The sequence below is a fragment of the Pagrus pagrus genome, assembly GCF_965226575.1.
Source record: "Pagrus pagrus genome assembly, chromosome: 9".
Taxonomy (NCBI): Eukaryota; Metazoa; Chordata; class Actinopteri; order Spariformes; family Sparidae; genus Pagrus; species Pagrus pagrus.
In genome coordinates, this window is record NC_140193.1 from 23,368,338 (window position 1) to 23,380,838 (window position 12,501).

Here is a 12,501-nt window from a genome sequence, read left to right on the forward strand (position 1 = left end):
GCTCCGACCGCCACTGGTGACTGCGGAGAGCACAGCGAGCTATATACACACACAGCAGCGCGAGCACAGACACACACAGCAGCTTCTGGAATGGGGAGGAAAAAAAGAAGAAAACCCTGTACTGTAAGCCATTATAACCCTTAAGCTTAAATATAAATCATGTGTGACTCAGAGTTAATACCCTGCAAATGTATCTATGCAACACATGGACACCACCTGCTGTTATCATCCCTTTACAGGTGAGTCATTAGTCATTTCTCCTGTCTGACCCTGCTCTGCATCACTGAGTAACGGAATCATCAAAGCTGCATAAACAGGTGCTTAAATAAAAGAGTTTAAAACCAGGACAGTGTGACCTGGTGGCTTATTGAAAAAGAAAGGTCACTGGGGTTGAATCTTCACTGGAAACTGAAGGTTCAACAGTATGTGGTATCCTTTTCTTTAGTGTGATTCCTTTAGTTATGATTCAGCCCTACCCTGTACTTGGACCAGCGGCAGCAGCAGTGTCCCAGGGAGTAGGCAAGCAGCAGGCAGTAGCCAGCCGAAGACAGGTAGAGCACCCTCTCAGCAATGACAAAGCCCACCCTGAAAAAAATGTTACAAGCCGGCAGAAAAGGGACCACCAGCAGCACCAGACCCAAGGTCAGTGTCCTGGCAGGGAGAGAGAGAGAGGTCACACAGTGAGGATTATATACATGTGCCGATCCATCCATTGCTGCTGGCTGACAGTCGTCGACCACCGAGTTCTAAAGAATTGTAACATTGTGATTTAACCCCCAAATCAACCCCTGTGTGTTGCCTCAGAGTTGCCATAAGGCAGGAGTTGTTAGCATTTGTGACATGTGGGAGAGAAAAAAAACCTTTGTTGTCGGGTCAATGCACTACATTACTTTAGTGGCAGGGGTGGCAGGGTTTTATCTATCCGTTTTGTTTGCAGGCCGCTGTTGGTGTGTTTCTTTCAACAGTGCTGTTGTTATTTGCACAATTGTTTTTTTCCTAGGCTGAAGTTCCTCAGTATAGTTAGCTGGCTAACTTTGTTTCACTTCAGATGTTTTTTAAAGTGGAAACTCCCACTCAGTCAGCCGAATGACAAATGTTATACTGTGAAGGCAGTGCTGATGCCGTCCTCTCCCTTCCCTCAACCCACATACACAGGTTTGTTGACAGTGAAAGTATAAAGAGTGACTTGGGAGGCTTGAGCTTAGAGACAGACGATGATGCTGTATTATTATTATTATCAAAACTTAATTTAGAGGCATAGAATGCAGGACTTGTTGTTTGCCGTTTGTAAAACCCTATTAGGAGTTGGCACCTACTCCAGAGCTCAATGAGGGAGACAGAGAGAGACAGAGCAGAATTAGTAGAGGGGAAATGAAGAGAGGGAGCGGCACTAGCGCGAACAAAGCAGTGAATCTGAGACACTAAACATAATTTCCTGATTGCATTACAGCAGTTAGATTTTAAAGCAAAAAACAATCCTGTGAAAAAAAGCTTTTGACACTAAAACATACATACATTGACCAAAATTTGAATGTTTGGATTTGAATACATAAGGAGCACTACTGATAAGTTTCAGAATAATATAAAACCTCAAAAAACTAAAAATGCCCTTGCCCTTAAAGGATATGTGGGAGCCAAAGACACTTTTTAACCTAGCATAGGGATGTGCAGTGTGTCGTACACCCGTTCAGCAGAGATGTGAGAGTTGATCCACCTGCTCCTTTCACTGGTGACAGGAGTTTTCTCTGCTGGGTGAGACAGTTTGAGTTTGCCATCAGAGCAGCGGTGGAAAACGGCAGTGACTACAGCAGTGAGTGTGAGGATTCTCCTTGGTTGCATGAGCAAGTCTGCTTTTCTGACAAGGGACAACCTTCCTCATATAGTCAAAAACAGAACCTCACCAACAACTCCTGCATTATGGCAACTCTGATGGGCCACACTCAAAAACTGCAGCCTAACAATGTATGGTGAAGAAATTTAAGCTGTGAGCTCGATAAACCGCTACAAAAACCATCCTAAACACTGGAAACTTTCCCTGTGAACCACACACAGGCCAACTCGAAACCAACAGAGAATTTTAAATCTCAATCGAGACATGGTGCTCTGGTCACACTGCGGTGGATATGATACAATTTCCATAACCAAGTCCAAGTCTAGAGAGGCCAACATGTGCTTCGTCTCATCTACAGCGAGTAGTGAGATGGCTGTGCTCGCTTACCTCCTTCTCTGGCTGTCCTGCGAGCATAAGGCTTGGCTTATCAAGCCTATCATGATGCACCAGAGCAGCAACAGCCACACCATCCTCCAATCAGTGGCTGACTTAATGAGAGGCACACAGCCCATGGACCAATCAAAACACAGCCACCAGGGACACAGCAGCAGCCAGGCATTCAGAGAGTAGTAGTAATTATAGTTCACTATCTGCCAATCAAAGAGGAACAGGGGGGGTGCAGAATGGGAGAGAGTTGGGAGAGATAAGGGAAGAAAAGCATTTCAAATTCAGAATCAAAATCAATTACTGTGTTTAAAATTGAAGATTACATGGTGAAGAAATATTAGATGTTTGCATCAATGCATAGACCCTAAACAAAATAGAGATTTTCCAAGACGCCATGGTAACAAGCTTTAGTGTGATTAAAAGTTGCATCTCACATTAAATAACCTCCACAAAAGAATCTCACTCACTCGAAGAAATATATTTTCTTCAAAAGAGGCAGGGTTGTCTACATCAGTGAATGCTGGTGGTCCTGTTCCCATGATCCTCCAGCGTGCATACAGCATTGAAAGTCCTCCGAGACCCATGAGAGCCAATCGTGTAAGCAACCCCGGACGCAATATCTCACTTACCTGTCAGGAAAACATTTGTTAGTCACTTTCAAGCGTCGGTTCATGAGAGCAGCGAGCTAAAATTCATATTAGTTTATATAGAGGATGTATGTGATATGACACTGATCATACAAGGGAGTGCATATTTTATGACAGAAAAGAGGGGGAGGGTATATAAACTGTAACTCACATCAAGTGGATTCTTCCTTAGGAGTAGCCTCTGGCTGAGTTCATACACATTAACATTACAGATCAGGAGGACATCAAAGGCGGCATTCACACCCTGAAGGAAAATACATGGAGAAGGGAGGAGAAATGGCATTTAAAATGTATATAGGTCAGCATCGAACTGTATCTTTAGCTCTTATCACACATGTGAAGAAAAACACGAGACTTTTAGGTTTTTCACATGAGCAAGAGGAAGAAAGATCACATCATTTGGTATGTCTTCATAAATTATTAATAATTGAGTATTTATCACACATCAATAGCTGCATTTACATGGACCCTAATATTGAACTAATAATCTGAATAACAACCCAATCAGAATAACAATAGGATATTATCACCTAATAACCATGTAAAGACTGAATCCAATTATCGGTCGGTCTGTTTGTTGGAGATCTTGAAAGATTTAAGGATTGTTGAACGCCATGATAGCAGAAGGGCTTGAAACAACAATTGCGATTTTGAAAACATAAACGAAGCCAGAATCCACTGAAGCAGAAATGCAAATCTTGTTCCCAGGAAAGAACATGGATCCATCTTGACAACTGTATTAACTAGAGCCTGACCTATATATAGGTTAGCGGATGTTGGTGTATCGCAAATATATAGGTATCTGCGTGTATTTTGTCCAATATGCGCTAATATTGGGTAATTAAAATGATCAAAATCCCAGTGAAGTTTAATGTTTCGGTGAACCAATGTCATTTTGGACATCAATGTATGTTGTTTCACAGTGAAACAACCTGCCTCAATTAAGTATATACTTTACGTAAGTATTTAATAACCACATCTGAGGGTTCATTGCAAAAATTGTGTGTTTGTATATATATTTTGTAATCAGAAAAATATTGGCTGATGTAATGGCTGGAATTTCTTCACCCTGTAATATCGGTATCAGCCTCAAAAATCCAGTGCTGGTCAGGCTCCAGTATTAACAGGTTGAGTAAATGAATGAATGAATGCACTTAATTTTTCTTCTGTTATATTTCAGGCAAATGACGCTTCACAGCAGGTGAAACCACTTTACACATGTGAGCTTTGTGGTTTTGGTAATGTGGTTTATCTCTAATCAGAATGTTTGGTCGGATTGAAGAAATATTGTCCATGTAACCACAGCTACTGGTGTGAGGTCTCCCTTAAAACACTGTTTTTACTGGATGTGATAAAATCATCAACTCACAACAAAATGGCTTCACAAAAAAAAGAAAAAGAAAAAAAGAGGAAGACTTTGTACCAAGACTGTGATGCCTTGTTCTTTACAGAGCATCGCTGCTGCACACAGCAAGAGGCTGACCACAACCCAGTGGACAGAAAACCTGTCATCTCTGTCACTCCCTAGGAACACAAAGCCAAAAGCAAGCCAGTTACAGACAGTTGAGGCTTAAAATGTAGGTGTTCAAACAGATGCATGTAAAAAGAAGCAGCTCAACAATGTTTGATGCTGGAACCTTTCAACACATAGACAATCCTGTACAGTACAGTAAAACAGTGGACTTAAAGAGCAATGCTCGGGTTAGGTGCCTACCTCTGTTGAAAGCTTTGCAGTAGGTGAGGAAAGAGAGCTGGAAGAACAGCGCGCACAAAAGGTCTGCCCGACCCACTATTCCAGCCACCTTATTGAGATGGAGAGGAAAGAGGGAGAGAAACAGCAAGAGCAACAATTATTCATTAAGAAACACATATATTCTATTGTAATTATATACACTCTGTAATAAATTATTGCACTTTGCATTAAACATTTCATATCACATTCTGTTTTGCATGGTGCATCTAGTTATGAAAGAAGGCTTATTAAAAGAAGGAGGAAAAATCTCTCATTACCCAGCACGGCCTGTTGGTGTTTGTATTTTATACAGTGTGTGGGTACATACTGTACGGTTGGCATCCTGGGGTTGCCTGCTTTGATACGTACAGCAGGCCTAAGCCAACAGTGTGCCTGCCTCCCACCCCCCAAGTCTCGCCCAGTCCTTGACCTGCATGATTAAAGAGAATTGAGAGGGGGAATCTCTGCCTTCCAGCCAGGCTTTATAGCAAATACACATATGCTGACGGGTCAATAAGCATCCCAACACAGCTAATAGTCAGGCCGTGCCACCACCCGCACCCTGGCCCAGCGTTCCCTGCTGATGTGGGGCTTTTGTTCTTGGCATGGAACCTCTGCATGTTTAGTATTAAAACCTCTGGACTGCTATGTCAAGATGACATGAGGAACTGCTGTATGGAATCCAAGTTGTTAAGAAAGTTTATTTACAGCCAAAAATCACAAGAACAAATGGGGTTTTTCCATTAGCACTTTGGCCGCGACAAGTCAAACTGAGCCGCGCCGGTTTGCTTTTCCATCACGAGTTTTACTGTGCCGAGTTGAGCCGTGCCGTGCTCGTGATGGACCTGCTCCAGAGTAGGCCAGCCTTCAAGCGGGCTGCGGTGATGTCTCGCAATTGTCACTAACCTACAACAAGCACCTGTCTCCCCCTCAAACAAGTGTGTGTTGCAAATTGATACTAAAGTCATGTCCTGAGAGAAAGACGTTTTCAAAAGTCAGTGTGTTCAGCTCTCAGTACTTTTGTAGCTTCTAACTGAATCGCTTTAGTTTCTCTCATCCTGTTTGTACTTTCAAACATCTGCTGTGTTTGACTGTTTTGTTGTGTTCGCGTTCAGCTGTTTCGGGAGTCGTCTTTAGGTCCTGCTGGTGAAAACACAACGTTTCCTCTCATGCTGCTTCATAATAAAAGCTTTTAAATGACTAAATAACAGGGGGCTTTTATTTTGAAGAAGTTATAAGGAATTTAACGTGTGTGTAACCGAATTTGCGGAGCCACTTTGTTAGCAGTGATTCTTCGATAGTACTGAAGGGATCAGTCAATGGTTTTAGATCACACTTTCACACTTTCAAGCAGGTAGCCCAGTTGTGGTGTAAATGCAAATCGCAGAGTCAAACAGAGTAAATCAGGCTGGCAGGTGGAATGGAAAAACGATAAACGTCCCAAGGGGCTGTACAGGCTTACAACAGTGACTGCTCCTGACCCAGCCTAAACTCAAATCAAAAACGGGAGCTAGCATAATTGGTGCATCAGGCTATAGAAGGAAAAAAAGCAGATCTAAATGTGTAAATGTCTAACGCTGTCATGGCTTCCAACACTTCGAATTTTTATTGTATTTCAAATAAAAGTCTTTTGCCACTGCAAAGTCTGAAAAAAGAGTAGAGGGAAAATCTATTGAGGGGCAACAGTTGTTCACCTTTGTTAAAGTCTCATATTAAAGAATGTAAGGTGTTAATCATACTGTACTACATGGAGAGAAAGGGTTTCAAAAGAACCCTTAGCCCATCCAAAAACATTCAAGATCAATCTTCCATGACACTCATCATTCCTCATGAAAAGAGGACGTTTTTTAAGCTAGGTCACACTCACTGCAGTCACACCAATTTCAGATTTGTCATTTTTTTCTATCCAAAGTTTGGTTTGGGAAGTGCTTTTAGACACTATTATGTAATTTTGTGAGTTGTCCCAATGAATTTGGAGCCAAATTGTGTCACCCACTCCCAAATCTGGCATGCACAATGCACTCTTAATTATAGTTATTACATTGTTTAGCACTCCGAGGTTTACATCATAGAATGTGTGGAGTATGTTCTGCTTTACTGACATTAGTGTATTTTCAGCATTGAATCTACTTTACTATTTACTAACAATATAGCACATTGTGTTGCACTGCTTGTTTTATTTAATGCTTTTGTGAGAGCCATGCATCTAAGAATCATGATGTTCTTAATAGAAATTTAAAAAATGAACTCTTTTGAAGCTGAATTCTACTTACACTTTCTGTGTGAATTGGGTGGGCGGCGAAGAAGAGGGCAGCAAGCAGAGAGGTCTTGGGAGCGTGGTTCAGCATCCTGCCCTCCTCATCATGGGCAAGTCCCCCAATCAGAATAGCAAACACATCAATCATAAGGGCAGATATGACAGAATGGAGGATGATGTTCAGCACGTGGAAGCCAACAGGGTGCAGGCCTCCCGCCAAGAGGTAGTTCAGCCTGCGACAGGAAGAGAGGAAATACCTAATGTTACATAGGACAGAAACAGGTAGGATGGCAACATCAGTGAGTGGCCTCTTTGCTTGAAGTGGCAGCACAGACTGCCAAAATTGGAAAGTCAAACCATGCGGCCCCAAAATGGCAGACCTGCCCACAACCTGGCTGATGCTCTCTACAAACCTCCTCTCTAGAGTGACGCCATGAGAAGAGGTGGGGGAACATTTTTAGGCGTCTTACAACCAGATTGTCAAAGATGACAATAGCAGTCACACGACCATGTTATCACAATTATGCCATTGCAACACAGCACAGGTAGAAGACAAAGTGAAATGTAAAAAATTTCCCTATACAGTTGCCATAATGGCCCTCTCAGGCAGATACTTTCTGTTTTGTTTGTTTTTTGGGAGACTAATAGAAAAGCACTCAAAATGATTCATGTAAACATCATGCTTATTTGGAAACCAGTAGGAGGCTCACACAGCTTTCCTTTTTTTAATGGGAAATACACAAGGCATAAATAAACTTGAACTTTCTGTTTAGGTATCATGCACCCTGCACAGCATATAATATAAAGGCTAAAGTGTTGACAGGAACTAGAATATGTTGTGGTATGATGTGAAATAACGTAAACAGACTGACAGCCAGTTATTGAGAAACAAGCATGATCTGTGAGCTTGGTATATCAGTGTGTGAGTTGACACAGTGGACATGTTGCCTTACCTAAATGTAAGGACAGTGAGAGGTCGGTAGGATTTGTGACTAGAGTTGCTACTCAGGTTGCTTCCCCAGAAGTCATTGCTCCACATGTTGTTCAGGGGTGTTGTTGGTCTCAAGTCCTGAAACAGAAACATTAAATTAGACTGATGTTAGTGCCACTAACTTGTGCAGGATGTCACTGTCAATGCTGGAGAAGCAATGTAAAAAAAAAAAAATTATATTGCAAAAAAAAGACTTTTTTTGCAATACAAAGGGTAAAGCAATGTTTTTTCAAATATGAATGTGTGTGTATCATACTACAGGGAAGAGAAAAATACCTTGTTGTTGACAATTGCCTCGGAATCATCGAACACAAACTCCCCGTCATAACTGTTGATGAAGCACAGGAGTGCCACCAGGGCAACAGTGACCTTGGCCTGGACTGGAGCAAGCTTAGGAAGGGGTATTTGGTGATCCCAGTAAACTTCAGATAATGCCATGATGCACCGGGTCTTTGGTCACTCTGCATCATCATCTAATCTCTGAAGGGAAGAGGAGGATGACTGCAGATAGACAACGTCACACTGTGACCAGCTGCTACAAATGCTATCCAGATCACAGATTGCACATACTGAGGCTCAATAAGGAAGTGAATCTTGATACACTGGGTGGCTTCATACCTTATCTTTTATGAGGCATGTTGTGAGAGGTCACCCTGTCATCTGCAACTCCCATGTTAGCTTCTTTGCTAGATTGGTAAATAGCAAACGTAAACCTTAGCTCGCCCTAGGAGCCAACAATCGTACCTGCGCACAAATATGGTGATTATCTTTGCACTTTATGACAGAGAGGTGAAACAATTACGCCGTGTCGGTGTAACGTGAAGGGTAACGTTACCTTGGAAGTTAGCCGGCTAGTAACGCGTAACTTTAGCATGTCTTGTTAGCGGGTGATATTCGCATTCCTACAGCAATAACATTGGTAGACGCACGGTGGTAGCTATCCCTATAGTAGCCGCTGCCTATTTTAGATACTTTACGGAAAACTGTGAAGACTTTCAGGTACATAAAGACAGACAGGCAGCGTGCAGTTGGACCACTCGCGGCTGTAAACAAATATACACGCTCAGGCTCCAACACTTCCGGTACAGCGTCACTGTCACGTGTTCGCTTTCAGCCAATAGTTGCAGCGCTGTACAGTGAAAGCGGTCCGGTGGAATTAATGGTAACTGGGGACAGTGTGGTTTATTTCATTATTATTTGATCATGCTTTTACAGATTAAACAGAGAAACATGTGTGGCGCAGTTCAGTCTCTCAGAGAACTTTATTACTCTTACAGTTAATGGCAACAACAACAAAAAAATGCCTGACTGTTTTTATCTGAGGTAAAAACAACTGTCCTTCGACCCATTCCCTCACTTCTCCCAGGGAGATCTGAAGATTATAAAACTCATTCTGGACACTGGGTTTAGTAACAGGGTTCCTACAGTGACTGAATGCATTGCTCAGAGAGTCTGGTCTGACACTGCTCCCCTCTAGGGATAAAATGAACTGACTTTGAAACTCTGATGACTGTACTGTTGAGAGACATTTTTGCTGATCTTGCTTTTTATTGATATTTTAGGCTGCCCTGGTGTTTAAATGCATCTTGTGTCTGGCTTATTCATTTTGCATTTTCTCTACTGTGTTTTCCTTCTTTCCTATTTCTTTTTTATAGAGGTTCAATAGTGTAGTTTCAAAATGTAACAGTTTGCTTCAAAATTGATTTCTTCCTCCACCTCTTTTCTATCTCCCTTCCTCTCCATTTATCTACCTATTGCTGGCTCTGCCTCTGACATAATGTTCTCATCCTGTCATTGATTGTCCGTTCTTGTTTCCCCTTTGGCAGAACTGCTGATACATCAGATCAGACATCGCTGTGAGAGACTGTAAATCAGGCTTGACTACAGTATGTGAACACACACACAGAGAGAGACATACACTTAAGACCAAGTTAAAGTATGATCTGTTTGTATCTCTTTCTTTATTCTTTTACCTTTACAGGTGTGATGGATCAAAATAGTTGATTGCTGAGTCTCATTCATTCTCATTCAGTCTCACACATTGGGTTGGTAGCTCGGGCTGGCCACCAACCCAAAGTGTCTGTGTTTAACAACCTGGGAATAGCTTGACCAGTGTTTGTCTAAAATTGTGTTAATGCATGTTTCTACTTTATATCAGATCATCCTGAAAGGTGAATATGATATGTAACTGCTGCATAGCATGTAACTCTTAGACAAAGTGTAACGCACATAATTGGTTTCACATTCAGGTTTTTAATATAGTCGACCTGAAGATGTTCAGCATGATGTAATTTCCAAGTTGTGAAGTTCTGATGATACTTTCATTCTTCTTTATCTTTACATTCTTATACAATATGATCATCAATAGTATTTAAAAAGGAAAAAAAACATACAGATTTACCTTACTAATGATATACATAGACATATTCTGATAAATTTGTGCAATGGTGTGACTCCATGGTGTGACTAGTTATTATGGCAAAGGTGCAAGTCAAGGCTCAGTGTAAGCATGAGGGACACCACTGCTGTACACGGGCAGCAGCTGTTGATACCGTTTTGGTCACAGGCAATTACATTTTAGCTCTTGGGTTGGCTTTTTGAATTATGAAACTATTAGAAAAACGGAGTATGATAATATGATATCTATTTCACAAAGTGGGCAGATCGGAGAGATCATTTGCAGCTCAATCGCAATTTCAGAATGATCTCTTAATGTAAATAGCTAACTGATGAGCAAGCTGTTCTTTTATTTCAGCAAATGTGTATCCTGTGTTCATTCGGCATCTTTTATCCTGAGTGTTTCTGTATGGTGTGGTGGTGTGTTGTCTTTGTCAGTGCATGAAACAACAGCATGGTGCATACACTGTATTGCTCTGTGACCGTGTGGCTGTCGTGTCAAACACTGGTAATCTGTTGTATGTCATGAGATATATTAGTAGAAAGAAGTGCTAATAGAAAGATGAGTGTCCGTAAGAATTAGAGGTGCTGAGGTTGTGGTGAGGCCCATGGCAGGCTTTGGGATTTTGTGCTCCACTTCACCTGTCATTGCTTAGGGAAGACGAGGAATCTCCCTAATGGCCAGAGCCAGGGGCCCAGGGCGACGAGAGGGGGGAAAGATTGTCAAGGGCACATTCTCAGACCTTTAAAATGGGTCTCAGGGTCGGTTAGAGAAGCAGACACTTATTCAGCAAGAAAGCACACATAATTAAGGCCATGCTGCAAAACATCACCCTCGGTATCTTCACAGTCAAATGCGATTTTTATCGGTGCTGGCTTCAAGGTTTGAAGAATACTACAGCTGGATTGGTGCGGCTGGTTCTCCTAAAAAAGTTCAAATTGGTTCAGAGCGCTCGCATAATTGTTTATTTACTCGGTTGTTACATCTGGCCTTGATATTACACACTTTCAACAGACTTTTTCCTGTCTCACCAGGAACGTGGATACTTCAGCAGAAGCATTTAGTACCCTCAAAATTCCCTAATTACCACCCCATGCAAAATGCATGAAGTATGGATTTCATCTCCGGGTTCTTCACCCATGTCAGTCAGTTGGAATTCATGTTATTAGCATCACTTCCAGTGGGCTGGCGAGGGCGGGGTGGAGGAGATAATGAGGGAGGATGTCCCAGTACCACCAGTAGAAGATCTAGTGGCCCAAATGCAGGGAGACAGGGGCTGCCAGTGGAGACCCTGTCAGGAAGGGGTCCACTGTTTTTTGTGATCACGCAGAAGGTGACAGACATTGATTGTGTGCAGTCTGACATAGAATCACAGCAGAAAGGAAAGGTCAGGGTCAAATGGCGTGAAGGGGAAGAAATGGCGAAGCATCACGCAATGCCCCGAGATGAACGATGCAGCCTGCATGTGTTTTTCATCATTAGCTGTTAATCTTTGTTGGCACAGTTTTCTTTTCTCTGATCACAGTGGGTGATATACAATGATATTCTCCAAAGCCTTGTTTATTATAAAGAACATGTTTACTAATGACGGGCAAAGTTTATATTTGTAAAACATGCTCGCTGGTGAAATATTTTACATTTTTTAAGATTACTTACATGGCAAAAAATAGATGTACTAGAACCACTTTTTCACCCGGGAAATTAAAAATCTCTTGGGCTAATGTGTGTTTATGCTCTTCAGATCTCAAACATCAAATGCATATTTGTTTTAGCCCACATAAAGGAATTGTTTTGCATTATTTTCTGCCTTGTTGTTAAGTAGAGTCAAACTTAAAGTAGCAGGAGACAGTGTATGTAATGACACGAGAACAGCATGGCAGACGGGCAAGACAGGAAGTGGAGTGAAAAACTTTTAATATTAGTTAGTATACATGAAAATATCACTTTCTTGGTATAATATTGACGTACGTACGGATGTTGGCGAGTACAATATCCAGTGTGTGAAGAATATGGCATCAAAGTCCATCCCAATGGAGGTCAGCTCTTGAATAACATTCAAAAGGCTGATAACAATGCTATTCTGATGGTTTATGAAGTTAGGACAGTCATTTCAGTCATAACGTTTTCATTTATATTAAATAATCATTTCAGATCAGCTGCAGACGTTCTTGAGCTTGCAACAAATGAAGCACCTTCATTTTGATGCAGCCTGGTTAACACGTGAGAGAAGGGCAGGAAATAACCTGGTCAAAAAGATC

At 41.7% G+C, this 12,501-nt stretch overlaps 1 protein-coding gene across 4 annotated transcripts in view; it reads right to left on the minus strand.

The window, feature by feature from the left end:
- Positions 1-8,922, minus strand: part of tmtc4 (transmembrane O-mannosyltransferase targeting cadherins 4) — a 12,658-nt gene extending 3,736 nt beyond the window's left edge. Inside the window, exons 1-12 of one of the 4 annotated variants that reach the window (XM_084361677.1) lie at positions 8,681-8,922; positions 8,464-8,531; positions 8,122-8,325; positions 7,808-7,923; positions 6,871-7,087; positions 4,580-4,667; positions 4,289-4,389; positions 3,017-3,109; positions 2,686-2,847; positions 2,219-2,421; positions 477-651; positions 1-85 (exon numbers count right to left, since the gene is read on the minus strand). The exon at positions 1-85 is cut by the window's left edge and continues 47 nt beyond it. In XM_084361677.1, the coding sequence (XP_084217803.1) occupies positions 1-85; positions 477-651; positions 2,219-2,421; positions 2,686-2,847; positions 3,017-3,109; positions 4,289-4,389; positions 4,580-4,667; positions 6,871-7,087; positions 7,808-7,923; positions 8,122-8,283 (1,402 nt within the window). In that variant the 5' untranslated portion in view covers positions 8,284-8,325; positions 8,464-8,531; positions 8,681-8,922. Of the gene's footprint in view, positions 86-476; positions 652-2,218; positions 2,422-2,685; positions 2,848-3,016; positions 3,110-4,288; positions 4,390-4,579; positions 4,668-6,870; positions 7,088-7,807; positions 7,924-8,121; positions 8,347-8,463 lie in introns of all 4 variants that reach the window. The other 3 variants (XM_084361676.1, XM_084361675.1, XM_084361678.1) reach the window with 3 other exon arrangements.
- Between the last annotated feature and the right edge of the window lie 3,579 nt (positions 8,923-12,501).